At 40.9% G+C, this 16,530-nt stretch overlaps 2 protein-coding genes across 2 annotated transcripts; one reads left to right on the forward strand and one right to left on the reverse strand.

The window, feature by feature from the left end:
- The first annotated feature begins 543 nt into the window (after window positions 1–543).
- Window positions 544–2,939, forward strand: LOC115774112 (NF-kappa-B inhibitor alpha-like). Its single transcript, XM_030721195.1, has 6 exons — window positions 544–847; window positions 1,394–1,499; window positions 1,600–1,807; window positions 1,928–2,016; window positions 2,148–2,408; window positions 2,524–2,939. The coding sequence occupies exons 1-6, from the start codon at window positions 615–617 to the stop codon at window positions 2,551–2,553; spliced, it is 927 nt and encodes a 308-aa protein (XP_030577055.1). The 5' UTR covers window positions 544–614; the 3' UTR covers window positions 2,554–2,939.
- A 1,525-nt stretch (window positions 2,940–4,464) lies between these two features.
- On the reverse strand, window positions 4,465–13,396 carry psma6b (proteasome 20S subunit alpha 6b). Its single transcript, XM_030721196.1, has 7 exons — window positions 13,218–13,396; window positions 12,287–12,381; window positions 8,792–8,873; window positions 8,125–8,280; window positions 7,855–8,033; window positions 7,588–7,682; window positions 4,465–4,668 (listed from the first exon to the last, which is right to left on the reverse strand). The coding sequence occupies exons 1-7, from the start codon at window positions 13,291–13,293 to the stop codon at window positions 4,611–4,613; spliced, it is 741 nt and encodes a 246-aa protein (XP_030577056.1). The 5' UTR covers window positions 13,294–13,396; the 3' UTR covers window positions 4,465–4,610.
- Window positions 13,397–16,530: the final 3,134 nt, after the last annotated feature.

Genomic DNA, 16,530 nt, shown 5'->3' on the forward strand with positions numbered 1-16,530 from the left:
CTGCACATAACACTGACCTGACTTTGCAGTCTAATTAGGTTCATCTATTACGTGAGAATCACAACCACAGAGTTATATGCGTTCGACATTGTGGTTAACTGTGAAGGGCAGAGCCCATGTTGTATGTAATTTTTGAAATACAGGAAATTTGGATGTCTCTCTATTTAAAATGTATTTAAATTTGGCTAAACGCACAGAAAGGAAAGTATGCAGTGCTACTTTGGTTAGCCACTTGAAATAGATAATTTCCCCCAGTGCAGTAGGGAATTCTTCAAGAGCCAGTCAGGGGCTGTCTCCCTCTCATTCATGCCAATCATGTCTCATTCACTGAAATTAAAGATATGTCCCTTAACCTACATCACAGGTGAAAATAGGTGTCTAATAGGAAACTACAAGTTTTCATTCTGAGTCTTTTGGGGGGATTTTTCTCACAAAAGCACAGGCCCGATGTGATTTCCCTTGCTTTTTCTAAGATAAGTCAATTGGAAATCCCCAGTTTTAAGCGCCGCCCCGTTATGCGCAGACAAAACCCAGTGCGCCTCCCTCTATAGCACAACTTTGCTCTCACCTTCTGAAGAGACTGACCTGTAGCTTGCGACAGACGCAAAGTCAGCATGGATATCAGCAGAGAGTCTAACCACAACCAAATGGATTGTAACTTTGACAACATGGAGCACAAACACGGAAAATTTTTACCTAGCCAGGAAGACCGTTTTGACAGCGGCGTGGATTCGCTTAAGGAAGACGAACTGGTGAACAGCTTCGAGGAGCTAAATGTGAAAACAAGCGAGGATCACCCGCAGGATTACGAGCCTTGGAGATCGGCGGTGACTGAAGACGGTGACACGTAAGTGGAGTTTTTTTTTGTTTTTGTTTTGTTTTTTGCGCATTATTCGCACTTTAGTGGTGCATTTGCAAAATTTCGTCTCTGCCAGTAAATTTAACGGAAGGTTTGCAGCAGAGCGCAGCATCAAAACTAGAAATGCAATGCACTTGAAAAATATGAAACGCTAAATGTCGGAAAGTTGCATGAAAACAAGGTCTATAATGGTCTTTTAAAAATTGTGCGCATTATTGTGGGCACTCAAGTGCGTGTGTGTGTGTGTGTGTGTGTGTTTGTGTGTACTTTGGCTGAGAGCGCAGTCTGGGCGGTGCTAAAGTCCGCTCTGCGCGTTCAGGAAAGTCCCTGGCCTGCTGCCAGTAACTGATAAAGCATCAGATGTGTCAAGCCACAACTGGTGGAAATAACCCGACAAAACTCCATTCTTGCGAAACGCTCCACTGCTCAGGCTTTGTTCTCTCATATTTGACTGGAACCACTTCCTCTGTGCGTAATTTTTCTTTGAAGAGCACTATTTTAACTCACCTCTCTTTTTCTGTCCCCTTCCCACAGGCTGCTCCACTTGGCCATCATTCACGAAGCCTCTGAACATGCTCTCCAGATGATCAAACTGTCCCACAATCACCCATTCCTCAATGTACAGAACCACCAGAGACAGGTAACAGCCTGCACCAAATGATTAATGGCAAGATCCTTACATGCCTTCCTTGTTTCCTTTACAGTTAAGTTAACATATGCTCCAATTGTGTCCCACACAGACTGCCCTCCACCTCGCAGTGATCACAGAGCAGTCCCTGTTGGTGGAGAGGCTCCTGAAGGCCGGTGCTGACCCACTGCTGGCCGACGACAGCGGAAACACAGCCCTCCACATCGCCTGTAAAAAGGGCTCCCTCATCTGCTTCAGCGTCATCACCCAGAACTGCCAGCGCCACCTCACCTCCATTGCGTCCTTCCCCAACTACAATGGTAAATACTGAGTTTAAATAAGACCCCTAAGAATCAAACACAAACTCTTATGTTTCACTTAACACAGCTCTTGAAGTGTTTTTTTTTTTTTCTAACCAAGTTTATTTTTTCTCTCCTTAGGACACAACTGCCTCCACTTAGCATCCATCAATGGCTACATTTCTTTGGTGGAAAGCCTCATTCGGCTGGGTGCAGACATCAATGCACAGGTAGGTGTTATTAACACAGAAGCCAGTTGGATTTATTTATTTATTTTTTTGCAATAAAGAAAAATAGATTCTCAAATAAAAACCAAATCACGTGCAGAAACTTAACCTCATGCTTCTCTTGTTTCCTGCAGGAACAGTGCAGTGGACGCACGGCGCTCCACCTAGCCGTGGACCTCCAGAACTCCACGCTGGTCTGTCGCCTCCTCGAGCTCGGCGCAGACGTTAACTGTTTGAACTACGGCGGCTTCACCCCGTACCACCTCACCTACGGGCGCCAGAACGAAGCGATCCGCTGCCAGCTTTACGAGAGAACAGCTCAGGAGCTGAGGGAGCTGCCTGACAGCGAATCAGATGATAGTGATATGGAGGATCTGGACCTGTCGGAAGATGAGGTCAGTATCTGCTTCACAACAGCAAGACAGTGAACATCACCTTAAGACCTGATGTGGGCAGAACACTTTAAAGCATGAATCCATAACATTTTTTTTTAAATTTTCTTATCTACAGCTGTATGACGACATAAAGTTTGGAAAGTAACAAGAAGAGCCTGGCTACTGGTGATGTGAAGCTGCTATTGGGTTTGCCGAACCACGGCTCCCAGTAGGGGGAGAGATCAGTCCATGCAACCCTGCCCTCAAACCCCATCCATGTCCAGAGGTGCTGGCACTGGGATCAAGAAACGAGTATGAAGGTGGCGCCCAGTCTGGTCTAGATCACTGAACGATCTGCACCAAAAAACCCACACCAAAGCAAGACCATGACCTCTATATGGTCCTCATGTTACTGTATAACTATATAAAATAATGTGTATATACCAGAAGTATGTAATATATTGTAAATACAGAGATTATTTTTGTACCTGTACAAATGTGTGAATTTTAAACACTATGAAGAAAAATAAAAAAGGAATTTATGAACATGAACAGCTTTGACTGGCTGGTGTTTCTTTGAACTAGTTTCCTTCCTGATGACTCCCTCATGGCCTTTCCACGCTGTAATACAAGCATCATTTCTCACTTATAGCGATGAAGTACTGTCATCACCCAGACTTGTGAAAGACACAGACAAGGAAAAAAAAAAAATACCCCAAAAAGATCACACTCAGCCACTTGGAACGGTTTGGGATTTCCTTTTTTTGGGCGAGGTCACAGGGTCTCTGAGTCACTGCGCTGAAAGTCCCTGGGCAGCATAAGAGGAACATAATGTGCTTAAATATTCCACCCTCCCCTGGAATGGCTGCTGAATGGCAGCTAAGGAACTGGTGCTACTGGGTAGAAACGCAGAGGAGGAAATGTTTTACAAATATGCGAAAGTGTACCAGAGAGCTCGGGGGGTTTTTTTTTTTTCTGTCACAAAGACCAGGAAACGTCTCTGGAGACAAGGAAGTACAGGCTGTCCCTGTCAGCTGATAGTACTTAGGAATTTTTCAGAAAGGAATTACCTGAATTGACTGGAATGAATTTCCCTGTAAACCCTAAAGCAACGCTCGAATGCCCCAGAGTGACTCGGTTTCACAATTGTGTTTACTGTATCCTATCTGGGTTGTAAACATTAAGTATTACAGTACTACAGGGAGAATTTCCAGTGAGTAAAGCACATGTCAAGGACAGTGGAAGCTGCGTAACAGCACTACAAGAGAACCCCCCCCCCCCCCCAACACAAAATTTCTTCTGTTGCATTTAAGGAAAAAAGGTCATTTGAACTGATTCCACTGCAGCAGCAAAAAGACATGTATTGCTCTCTATCAAAAATGAATGTGGATGTTAAAAACTTAAAAAGGTTTAACAGAAAATGAACAAATAATTTGCAATTTAAACAATTTTAGGCTCAATTATTCACATAAAAAAAAGAAAAAAAGATGTGAAGACTTTTGCAGAACTCTGGTAGGGAGAAACTGAGGTGGACTGCAAAGAAATCCAATGAGGAAGGGGGATTTTTCTAAATCTGACTCACAATGACAAGCTGAAGTCATATTAACATCATTTCTGATCACGGCGATGACAAAATCGTCACAGATGCCGAGATGGACTCCTCAGCCCTTGCGTTGATTTTGTTGAAACCCTTCTGAACTATTAAGTGCAGCAAAATTTCCCTTTGCAAAGAGAAACTATTCGTGTTGGGTGACATTTCCGGAAAGTTGAAGTATTCTATTTCTGACATGCTACATGTGCGTAAAAAAAGAAAAAAAGAAGCCAAAAATGTAGAGAAAATGAGGTCAAATCAAGTCATACATCAAGTTTGTAGTAAAATAATCTCTCCGCAGCACCTTGGTAAGTCATGTGATTAGTGCACTGAGAGCCACAACAGGAAGCTCAAAAGTAGAAGCACTGCATGTTCCCATAAACAGTTTCCCCTGTTGTTAAACTGAGGTGGTAACAGAGGTTTCAGGTGACAAGCACAGGACCTAAAGTCCTGTTTGTTTTTTTTATATATACAAACAGCCCATTATTAATAGTTTTACTCCAAAAACTTTATTGTTGAATGAAACAGTGGGGTAAATGTACAGCAAACAAAGATAACACCAGCCTTCCATCTGGGAACTGCATTTCCATCATGCTCTAACTAAATCCAACAGGCGACACCGCTCTGCTCGCTCAGTCCCGCTCGGCCAGGGACACCAGGTGGGCATCCAGTTCAGTCTCTGTCAGAATCCTGCAGGGAAAAAAAAAAAGAAAAGAATTTTGAATCCAAAATCTAATCCATTTATACATTTTTAAGGAAATTTGATTTTATAGTGGACGTGTTATGCTCATTTCCAGCTCCATATTTTTATTCTTGGACTCTAGCGTTGCATGATCCACAATTCAATATAATCCCTATTTATCCTATAGTTAGCCTTGGTGCAGCCCTCAGTTAATCCTGTCTGGAAAAAGAAAAAAAACCAAAAAAAACCCGCTTTCTTCTGATTGGCTGCCTCGAGTAAAAAAAGATTGAACAGCAGGTAGGCGGGGCTTCTGTTATCTCAATGACCATACAGAGCTAAGAGTAGAAAAAAAGGGTCTGAAACAAAGCATTCCAAGCACACAGGGATGTGCCCGCTGGGATTACTTGCTCATGTAGTCGCCTCCATATTTGAAACTTTGACTGTGTTTAACATCTACCAGGAAAAAGCATAATAGGTCCTCTTTAAGTTATATTTCAAACAACAACACAAAGATGTGTAGCATATAGTGTCTCAAAATTTAAGTAACAGACTTTCTTTGGCAAATACACTACTGTGCAAAAGTCTCAGATATTTCTGCCTTTTGTTCTGTTCCCTGTCAAGATGATCCCACACTGCTTCAATAATGTTGAGATCCGGGCTCTGGGGAGGCCAATCCATGACTTCCACTGTGTTTTTCTATCCAGTTATACTTTTACTGCATTGGCAGTGTGTTTGGGATGATTGTCATGTTGAAAAATAGAGAAGCTGCCAATCAGATGCTTTCCAGATGGTATTGCATGGTGGATCAAAATCTGCTGGTACTTTTCTGTGTTCATAACTAGGCCTGTCACGATAAACAATAAATCAATTAATCGCACGATAACTTAAAATGAGGTTGGCAATTTTTATTTATCGGCTTTATTGTTTCTTCGTGTCTCTCTCTCTCTCTTTCTACTGAAGACCCTGGATGGCAAAAGGATTAACTCTGGTGCTCTCCACTGACCCCTCCCTTTCTCATTTCATTAGTGTAGGGGGGGGGGAGTGAACTATCGCATCAGGTAGCATCGTATTGTACGTCTGCAGCATTAGAGCCCCGTAAGGAGTTAGCAAACTAAAGAAACGCTATTTGATATTGGGGGAGAAAACCCGAAATGAAATTGGTTTCAAAGTCGAACGCAACAGCAGCAGTGTGGGAGCACTTTGGATTTAAACCGAGGCGAACCGCTGAACCTTTGCGAGCCGGTATGTCGTATTTGTCATAAAACGGTAGCAACTATGAGAAGCAATACAACAAACTTGCACCTGCACCTAAAGCACAATCATCCAAAGCAGTTTTCCCAGCTGGGAAAAAAAAAAAAAAAAAAAAATCTACAACCGGTGGGCCGTCTCGGTCTTCAAGTTCCTGACAGTCCACCATCACTGGAGCATTTAATTGACAGACACCGTACAAAAAGGATAGCAATGGTGTGCGCTCACAGACAGTGTAGTTCGCTTAATCGTTAAAGAGATGCTGCCCTTTAATATTGTTGTTTTGTTAGTTTGCACTTTTCGTTTATAAAACTGGCAGTTTTGCCCATCTTCTCCATTTAAAACTAGAGAAGATGGGCAAAACTGCCAGTTTTTGAAGGGCAATTTAGTTTACAGACTTAATAATCCATACTGTTTTGTTGAATGTAGTTTTTATTTCGAGTTTGGTTTTTTGTTGCGTTTAGTTTTTATTCAAGTGCATTTTTTGTTAACGGAGATTGAGAGTCCATTTTATTTTTGTTTATTTTGTGTTCCAGTTCCAGTGTTAAGTGTTCTTTTGAAATTAAAGTTTTTTGATCTTTGAGAGGATGTACTAGCATTATTATGTCATTATCATTACTACTTTAAAACAGTCTCCAAACAATATTATCGTTTATCGCAATAATTTCTGAGACAATTAATCAGCCAGCAAAATTTGTTATCGTGACAGGCCTATTCATAACTATCAATTTTGACAAAATCCCAACACCACTGGCTGAAATGCAGCTCAAAACCATGACAGAGCCTCCACCGTGTTTTACAGATGGCAGCAGACACTCACTGCTGTACCTCTCCTCACCTCCTCTGACAATGATTTGAATTTTTTAAATTTGGAAAATTTAAATTTGGATTCATCACTCCATCAGACCTGTTACCACTGATTATCTGTCCAATTCTTGTGTAATGAGGCATAACTCATCCTTTTCTCAGTTTCCTTTCCTTAAGAATGGCTTCTTGACAGCCGCCCTTGCACTGAGACCATTTCTGATGAGGCTTCAGTGAACAGTAGATGCATCAGCTGAGGGACCAGATGCATCTGTCAGGTCTCGTGTTAGGTCTTGGCTGGATCTTTTCCGTTTTCTTCTTAAAGGTTTTAAGCCTGCCACTTCTTCTGTTCTGCACCTGACACTGAACACACTGCACACCACGCAGAGATACGCCACGTTTTTGGACCACAGCTCTTTGGGACTCACCTCGTTGATGCAAAAATACTACTTTAAGCCTGTTAAACTGTGTTATCTAAAGTGCAAAAAGATACTATTTAAAATTAGTTCTTCAGAAAGCCTGGAGAACTACTGCTCAAGACCACTTGAAAAAAATACAACAGTCTGGCTCCATGGAAGCAAAATATAAAGAAAAAAAGGGGTGGCTCAAGACTTTTGCACAGTGCTGATGTTGTGGGGAAAATATAAGAGGCATTTGGCACTTTTTTACATTTAATCAAGAACATAAATCAACAATTATGAGAAATAGTGAGAATGAGCATCACTTTGACAGGACGGGTGACGTTACTTCTATGCCGTACATTTGCTAAGTTTCCATTCAGATTTAGATCAAATCCCTCCAAATGTGAGATTTAATGACTCACAGTGCTCAAAGCAATACAACAAAGGGATTCTTTTGTATTGCTGAACTTTTACCTGAACTTGGGATCCTGTGTTGTGACGACGCCCACCTCTAGCTCAGAGGGCTTGAAGTCAATGGAGAGAACAGTTGAAAGGCAAGAGACTGCCGTCTGAAGGGGGGGGGGGGGGGTGAGAAAAAGAAGGTAAGGTGATGATATTTTCATTCTAAGAAGGTTGAATGCCTGGAAACCGCCAACACAAGGCACACATTTTACTTTCACATTCATGTCCCTTCTGCATCAACCTTTGCTAAATCAGCAAAAGAGATTTCTTTTATTATACCTCAATAGTTTGCTCAAAGGTCCAGTCCAGTTTCTTTTTCACTTTCTTCTCCAGGAAGCTGGTGGCTTCTGTCTGCTTCACTCCAGCAGCGGTGGCCTTGAAACCACAATAGTAGCCCGCTGGGTCGCATTTGTACACCTGAGGGCCGTATTCTTCATCTATGCCGATCACGATCATACCTGCAGGTCAGCAGCCATTAGAAAGGCCAATCTAATTACATACAGGTTTGGTCACTGGCAAAGAACCAGCACAATGAATACATATACTCACAGCAGCCCAGTGGTCGCATCTCAGCGTTCTGCGTGTAGACTTGTGAGATATCAGCAATCCTCTTACAGAGCATGTCCACTGGAATCTCATAACCATACTTGTACTGCCAGTTGGCTGCCTCATAGCGAGCTCGCTGGACTTGGGACCTGCTGTCGGCTGTAAGACATTAAAGTATGTGTAAGAGGGAATGGAAACATTTTTAAAAAGCCAATTTGTTTCAAAGAAGCCACTAAATGTGGCAATTCTAATCTCTAACAACATGCTTATGTGAGGAAAGCTGCAAAAGCAAGAGTTCCTTGGAAAGAGGAACTGTCAGCTGCAGTAAACTCTCTGACTGAGAAGAAAGGAGATTTGAAAGGCTCTCCAAGTTTAACTCAAAAGTACCCTGACTTATTTATTTTTTCCTTTTTATGGAATACTTTTATCTTAACCATATTTTTCTTCAATAGTTGTTTCTATATATTTAAAAGAAGACCTGATCTGGAATGCTTTAGAAAGTCTTTCAGTGCTTTAATGTCCAATTTTAATGTTGTGCAGGATTTTTTTATTCAATTTGACACATAAATTAAATTAAATTAAATAAAGAGGAAAACACACACACACACACACACACAATTCTATGTACCCAAGATATTGTCACTTAGATAATCAGCAGCCTTTTTCTTACCCGTCATCCCAGACATTACACATCCAATATTATCTGTTAATCTGAAAAGGTGGGTCACTGTGGAGGCATCCAGAAGCTTGTCCTGTACAGGAGGAAAGCGTGAACATGAAAAAGGGCTTTCATCACATGATCCCATCACTGAAGCCAAAACAAATTCAAGAGATCCCAATATAGTAAAATGCGTAAAAATATTGCATGCACACAGGAGGCAAGAAATATCAATCGCTGAAAGATATAATCAGATAATAACATGTGCAACTAGAAGAAAACCGTGCAGTTTTCAAATTAATCAGTATATCATAACTTTGTCAACTTATATAATAAAAAATGAACACAATGAGTTGCAAGCTGCTGTCTGACAAAGTAAGCAAGAAAGAAAAAAGAAATGCATCATATCAAAAATTCTACATTTTCCATATTAATTAAACCTATAAAAAGTACTTCAATCAACACAGAGTTGCACTGCATAAAACAATGTTGGAAGATACACAAATCCAAACTGAAAGGGGACACAGGGTTATTGTAGATGGATGCCTATTGTTTTTGCCTTGGTACGTGACTTTCTTTAACATAAGTAGGGCTGCAACAGCTTGTGTATTTGTCCCGAACTAAAGCAGTTCTGCCTGCAACATTTTGGCAGCACACAAATGGTTTCCATTGGCTTAAACGTGCTTATCAGGGCAAGCCTTGAAAGCTGGGCAGACATTGTGCTGGTAGCCTACAGCTCGGTTTGCAGCTGGGGTGAATAACACAGAGCTAAAGACTTCTTACTCCAGCCCTAATCACTAGGAAATGATTGCATTAAGAACAAAATTGACTATGTTATGCTGATGTATTTCCAGCTCAATTATCACCTTTATGCAGTACAGCTTTCACCAGGACTAGCATACTGCAATACAGCATTCCCAGCTCACAGTATGGAAACTGGAACTCTGAAATTTCTATTGTGATTTTGGTGTTAGAATTTGAACTGTCACAATTATATTACCGTATTTTTCGGGCTATAAGGTGCACTTAAAATCCTTAATTTTCCTCAAAAATCAACAGTGCGCCTTATAATCCGGTGCGCCTTATGTATAAATTCTTGTGCTTACTGACCTTGAAACAATTTTATGTGGTACACTGCGCTCAAAAATCTGTCGAAATGTTTTAGTGCGACTTTGGTAAGGGACGTTTAATAAATTTTCCAGAGCGTAAGCGTACAACGGGGGAAGGGGTTGACACCCAGCGTACGCTTTTCAAATATTTGAGCGCTGCCGTCTGACCGCCGATGGCCGAGGAATCCACACCACTGCACCGTTGCGTGGTCTGCAGCGATATTTCCTTCGGTCTGGCAGATCAGTTCAAAGGCCTCATTGAATTCTCTAAAATAGTCCATCATAGATTCACAAAATTACTCTACTGACGATGTTAGACAGGAACAAGCTGTGAGTGCGGCGCAGCAGGTGTGGAAAGCAGCCGAAGCCGCCGGAGATAAATTCAACAAGAAGCATTGTTCCAAAAATAGAAACTGTACGCAGTAAACTGCAGAAAACGATGATGGATTTTATTCTACATGTTCCTGGCCTGTTTCCATCTATGCTGCCCCGGATATTTGTGTGTAATCTGGCGATCAGCGGCCAGCGCTGTTGCCAACTTTTGTGCAACAAAACTCGCTGTGGGCTGTCTCAAAAGTTGCTAAAGGACGAATCGAGGCCCGGGGGTGTGTGTGCTGTTCTCATCGGTGCCAAAGAGAGGTCCGGGTGATGCCACAGTGTATGATGGGACGCAGTACGAGCGCTGTATGTACACAAAACATGGTGACAGCTGAGTTTTCAGGTTTCCGGTGTTGTTGTTTTTTTGTTTTTTTTTAAATATTTTTCTTTGCTTATATCGGTAAATATACTGGTGCACAGGATTTATGAAGGGCTTATATATAAAATGAAGAAATGACTTGTCCTTACCCTCATTAATAAAGAATATATTGTAGCGTCTGTTAAGATGTTGAAGATGGCGAGAGATTGCCAGCAAAAGTTGCCCTTTTATTAACAATTAAATGGTTGCTGTGTGCTGCAACCAAAACAAAACAGTAACAACGAGACTGACTCGGATAATGACGAGAGGGAACCCGGCATGCTTGATGCCGAAATCGCCGAACTGTTCAACTCAGACACTGAAGATGATGAATGTATAATGTGAGTATTTTTCTGTATTTGTTACAACTGAACAATATTCTGAGTTACTGTGAATGGGTTGAATAAAGTTCAACTTACATGACGCTTTTGCTTTGCTCTACATATGTTTTATCATGCGCCTTATGTATGAAAATAGACCCGTTCATACATAAGGCCAGTATTTTTCGGGTCTTATGGTCCGAAAAATACGGTAAACCTGTTTGATGTGCTAACTCATATTAATCAGTTTTAATTGGCCTCCTTGTGCCTCTGGTGCTGCTAGTTCTTGATCTGCAGTACAAGTCAATTTCAATAAATACCAGGTTCCCTGGGCGGTTTTGTCCAGTGCCAATTTACCCAAACAGGGTATCTGTGTCCTCAGTATTATCCTGTGCAAATTTTAAAGCTCAAATGCCACCGCTGCATTTTAATGGTTAATTGATGCTAAGATTTTCATTGGGAGTGAGGAGGAAGGACAGGATTAGAAATTAATATATCAGTGGTGCAGCTCAGGTTGAGCAGTTTGGAGACAAAGAGAGGCTGAGATGGTTTGGTCATGTGCAGAGGAGGGATAGTGGATATACTGGTGACCCCTAAAGGGAGCAGCTGAAAGAAGGAGAAGAAAAGGTTTTAATGGCTAATTCTTAAGCTGCAGAGATGCACTGTCTGAACATCTGTGACATCAACAGATGGCAGATAATGAAGTTTATCTTTTGTGCGATGTCAGCTTTGTGTTGAGTAAATGTTTAAAGAAACCTTTTATCTGTGCTGCCACCACTGTGCATCTGTGACTTGCTACATAAGCTATGGACAGACTACTGAACACAGCGCAGTGGTGTTTGTAAACTGGAAAAACAAACAAAAAAAGCACGCATTGCTTTTGTTTGTTGCTAGTAATGTATGAACTACCCTACCTTGCTATGAAGCAAAACAAATCCCATTTTTCCTTGCTTTTCTGACTTTACTACTGGAACGCACTCAACTTGGGAGTGACATCACTCCCGAGTTTTGACATTTGACTTCTCAGGTACCTTGGGCAGGTTGCCAGTATGTCATGGGGCCAACAGAGAGAGGCAACAATTCATATTCACATTCACTGCTGGGGCCAAATTAGAACTGCCAACTAACTTAACCCATGCATGTCTTTGGAATGTGGGAGGAAGCCAGAATACTGAAATAAAACCCACACAGACACGGAGAGAACATACAAACTCCACACAGAAAGCAGAACATGCATGCAAGGATGGATGGATGGATGCTACTCCAAAGTGTAAGACAGTTACACCCCATACTCAGAATACTGTTACACCTGTAAGAAAACAACAATCTGACACCAACTCACCGGTACTTTTTTCTGTGTTACAACAACTGCACAATCCTTTCCCCTGACTGCTACTGATGTGAGCCCACCTTGGTTTATAGCCTTGAAAGCATATTCTGTGAAAGAAAACAAAAGGGTGTCTTTAAACATACACTTGACAGCAGCAATAACATTACAAAATAAACACAACAGAGGCAGCATTCAGAGTTGTCTTGTACTGCTGGAAAATTGGAACCACAAGTAAAGAACTGTTATCAAATGTCATCTGATAGACCAGCAGGCATCAAATTAGTCAGCAGTCCTGTGAGCTCTGTGAAGGTTTCTTGAAACACCCTTTTATTTCAGTAAAGTTGCAGAAGTTTGATTTGATTTTAACTGCTGCTGGAGGTGCTTAGGCAGCTGTAGAATGGCTACTTGATTAGAAGACAGCAATAAAAGTCACGACAACGTCCAGTTCAGCTTTTTTAGAGGAAACACCGTTATTTTAGAATATTGTTTTATTTTCTCTTTCAATCTATTTAGCTTGCAGTTGTCAGATAAAATCATATTCCTCTGGTTAAGAGAAACTGCTATAAAGCAAAACATTATGCAATAAAAACAAACTTACAAACAAAAAAGGTCTAACTATTTATCCTAATAACAGGTTGACTCTTTCAGCAATGAATCAGCTTGCTTAACTGCAACGCTAACCATGCTAACTAGCCTAACAACAGCTAGCTATTTTGACTCCCTGTTTTGTTTGAAAACAGCGTCGAAAAAGGAGCCCCACAATAACAACTCGCACAGCATCAGTAAGAGTGTAGTGGTTACATGTGATACTGCTTTCGCTTTGGCGGGTCGGTTTTTATCAGTTATAAGCCGGGCTAAACCAACCATGACAGAGCATTTAGCTAGCTAGCAAACAAGTAAGTCAGCGAACCGGCTTTTCCCCTAAACACATGCCCATACTGACCGACTTGATAGAGTCTGCCCTCGGGAGAGAAGATGGTGATGTGTCGATCAAACCCTGCACTGGAGCCTCGGGACATTGTAAAAGGTTAAGTTGGCCAAGAAGTTCGTCCCAGTGAATTTGTAAGCAGACTTCACTTCATGCACAATATTTCGACCCGGAAGTTAAACTGAAGAGCCGCGAACTTCATCCGGTGTCAGAGGCCTGCTTCGTTTCTGTGGTGATAAAAAAAAAAAGAGTGCTAGAGGTGGTAAGGGAATTTTTTTATTTTTTAAACTTTTTATAGCGTAAGAGCTTTTCAGAAGGAAACAGGCTCCTTTTCACACGCCTTTTACTTACATTTACTTGGCATGGCTGCTTATTAGCTACTTTACAGTGAATATAGGTATGTGGCAAAAAAGGTGGATAAATTTATATGAACCTGGTATCATTAGAAAGCTCTTAAAAGGAGCTTTTAAAGACTAAATTGATTTTAAAAATGGATTTCATTGATGAATTAATTAGATGTCATTCAACTGATGTGACTGAGCACAAATACTGTCCACAATATGATGAATAATACATCAAAATATGAAGTCATAAAATACTCACCTTTGGAAGCTGAATAGGGTGTTTTTCAAAAGCTATTTTAACACAAATATTTGAAGATAAATTGTAGAAAAATGGCAGCTCAAAATCTAAGCCCAAAAAAACGTGGAGGTCAGTGATGGCGTGGACTACATTATCAGTTCCTGTATAGAAGTCTGGTGATTGTGAAATACCCAGAAATGCTGACTGAAGATTTGGATTTTTAGCGGGTACTGTCCCACTTAGAAATCGAAAAGGCTCCTGCCAAAACGCTGCTAGGCAGTGATGGTGGGTTGACACGTACCATCAGTGAAGGGCAAATTTCTACAAGTATAACACTTAAACCCCCCCCCCCCCACTATGTACAGTTATTTGCCAGCTATTTTGGGGTTTATTAGTTTAGATGACTTATAGACTGCTTTATGAGCATGAGTTTTAACTAACAACAGGAAGAAAAGTGGTAGCTACACTTTGATCAGCTTCATTTACACATGGATGCAGTAGTGAAAATTTTTCACTGTTATAATGTTGAAGTTTTGCTCTAAATGACGGCAAAACATTTACATTATTAAATGTGTAAATTCAATTGATGGCAAAATAAAGGGAAACATAATGGAAACAGTAATTGATTTTGTATCAGTTATTTTACACAGACAGCAGTACAGTCTGTAAAACTATGAAAAAAACTATGAGGAAGTAATGTATTTTATAATTTCCTGTTGGCACAGAACAATTACATAGAGCATGTCGATTGCTTACATGCAGGCTGTAAATCAGTATATAGCAGTCATGTGAAAATAATGTTTTCACAGGACTCTATGCAGTCCTGTGAAAAACTAAGTGCACCCTTACTGTTTCCATAGGAATTAAGAGGTCAGTAGCAGCCAAATGCTAATATTCAAATGGAGTTGCTTAATTAATCATCAGCAAGTGTAAGCACCTCTATAAAAGCAGAAGTTTTGGCAGTTTGTTGGTCTGGAGCATTCAGGTATGTGTTAACATAATGTCACAATCTTCCCAGGAGTGGACGTCCCACCAAATTCACCCCAAGCTCAAACTGTGCAACGCTCAGAGAAACTGAAAACAACCCAAAAGCTACATCTCAGACTCTACAGGCCTCAGCTAGCATGTTAAATGTTAAAGTTAATGACAGTATAAATAGAACATGGCAGCACGGCTTAGGTTTGCAAAGTTGCATCTGAACAAACCACAAGACTTTTGGAATGACGTCTTTTGGACAGACAAGACCAAAGTGGGGATGTCTGGCAATAAAGCGCCATGCTCGGCAAAACTGAAACAGCATATCAGCACAAACACCTCATGCCATCTGCCAAGCACAGTGGAGGAGGGGTGTGATGATTTGGTGAAGAAAAGAATCAAGGTGTTGCAATGGCCCAGTCAAAGTCCAGACCTCAACCTGATGGAAATGTCGTGGTGTGACCTTAAGAGAGCCATGCATATATGAATGACCGCAAACCTCAATGAACTGAAGCAATGCTGCAAAGAAGAGCGGGCCAAAATTCCTCCACAGCATTGTGAGAGACTGATAAAGTCATACAGAAAACGAGAATTCAGCAAAAGTTATTCTAGTTAGACATGTCTTTCTTAATATAGAAGAAAAAGCATGTTACAGATAGCATTATCTGTTTGCAGAGTGAGCTATCACATGACCCTGAGGTAGTGCGTGCAATACAAAGAGCCAGTTATTCATTTCAATATTCACACCTGGGCTTTTTTTGGGAAAGTTTTAAATGTATTCTGATTGACTGAAACACCCTCTGCACACCGCCGGTGTGCAGAGGGTGTTTCAGTCAATCTTTCCATCTCCGCCGGTGTGCAGAGATGGAAAGATGCTGTCATTCATGAGCATTTGTAACACTTTGTGTTTTCCCTACCAAATCACAAAGTTTCTTGTGAAAATGATGTGCGCTACCTGATAAATTGTTCTTGCGAAACTATTTTTACCCAAGTAATTGTATATTTCCTTCTCAAAATGAAACCAGTTCCCTTTTGCTTGCTCTAGACACCAACATAATACTGCATGAACTATATTTAAAAGATACAGAAATGATATCTTGCTGTTCCAAAGTGAGAACAGATACCACACATGTGCTTCTCCCTATCACATAACAAGCCAAGTTGAAAGTAATGCCGCCATGTAAAAAGCAAACACGGGTATCATTATCATTTCAAGGAACTAAATCACTGTTGGGTATCTTGATTAATGGCCAAATCCCATTTCCTTGTTTATGAATAAGCAACAAATGTCCGTGTGTCATTTGGGATTTTCCCTCTGTCGGCAGGTAGCTCATACAGCTGAGCAGAGGATGCTTGCTTCCTCTTTATAAGTTACTACCACATTCAGATAATGACTCATAAGTCTGCTCGGTGTTATCTCGTGTTGAACGATGAGCAGAAGTCGAATCTTGGGCTGCCTTTAAAAATTTTATGTTTCTGGCTTTGTGACAAAAAAAAGCCCCGATCTTTGGTTTGCACTGACATTTTCCTGTTTCAAAAATGGTTTCATCAGTGATTAATGATAAATGTCACACATGGGAGGGATTTGAATTTAATCACTGAACTCCTTTTCTTAAATGTGACTCAGTCACGCACACCGTGGATGTGTTACAATGGTAATAGTCTAAAACAAAAAACATCTCAGATCAAAACCCAGTATTACAAAAAAAAGAAAAAATTGGTCCACTCATGCAAAACCACAAGCATGCCTTTATGAGTGTGCAGCAGAAAA

Source organism: Archocentrus centrarchus, chromosome 24 (genome assembly GCF_007364275.1).
Source record: "Archocentrus centrarchus isolate MPI-CPG fArcCen1 chromosome 24, fArcCen1, whole genome shotgun sequence".
In the NCBI taxonomy this organism is placed as follows: Eukaryota; Metazoa; Chordata; class Actinopteri; order Cichliformes; family Cichlidae; genus Archocentrus; species Archocentrus centrarchus.

What these genes read in the sequence shown, in the direction of transcription:
- LOC115774112 (XM_030721195.1), top strand. Translation starts at nt 615, where the DNA reads ATGGATATCAGCAGAGAGTCTAACCACAACCAAATGGATTGTAACTTT. An exon ending in GTGACTGAAGACGGTGACAC is followed by an intron (nt 848 to 1,393) that starts GTAAGTGGAGTT and finishes CCCTTCCCACAG; the next exon opens with GCTGCTCCACTTGGCCATCA. An exon ending in GTGCAGACATCAATGCACAG is followed by an intron (nt 2,017 to 2,147) that starts GTAGGTGTTATT and finishes TGTTTCCTGCAG; the next exon opens with GAACAGTGCAGTGGACGCAC.
- psma6b (XM_030721196.1), bottom strand. Translation starts at nt 13,293, where the DNA reads ATGTCCCGAGGCTCCAGTGCAGGGTTTGATCGACACATCACCATCTTC. An exon ending in GATGCGACCACTGGGCTGCT is followed by an intron (nt 8,034 to 8,124) that starts GTGAGTATATGT and finishes GCTGACCTGCAG; the next exon opens with GTATGATCGTGATCGGCATA. An exon ending in CCTTTGAGCAAACTATTGAG is followed by an intron (nt 7,683 to 7,854) that starts GTATAATAAAAG and finishes CCCCCCCTTCAG; the next exon opens with ACGGCAGTCTCTTGCCTTTC.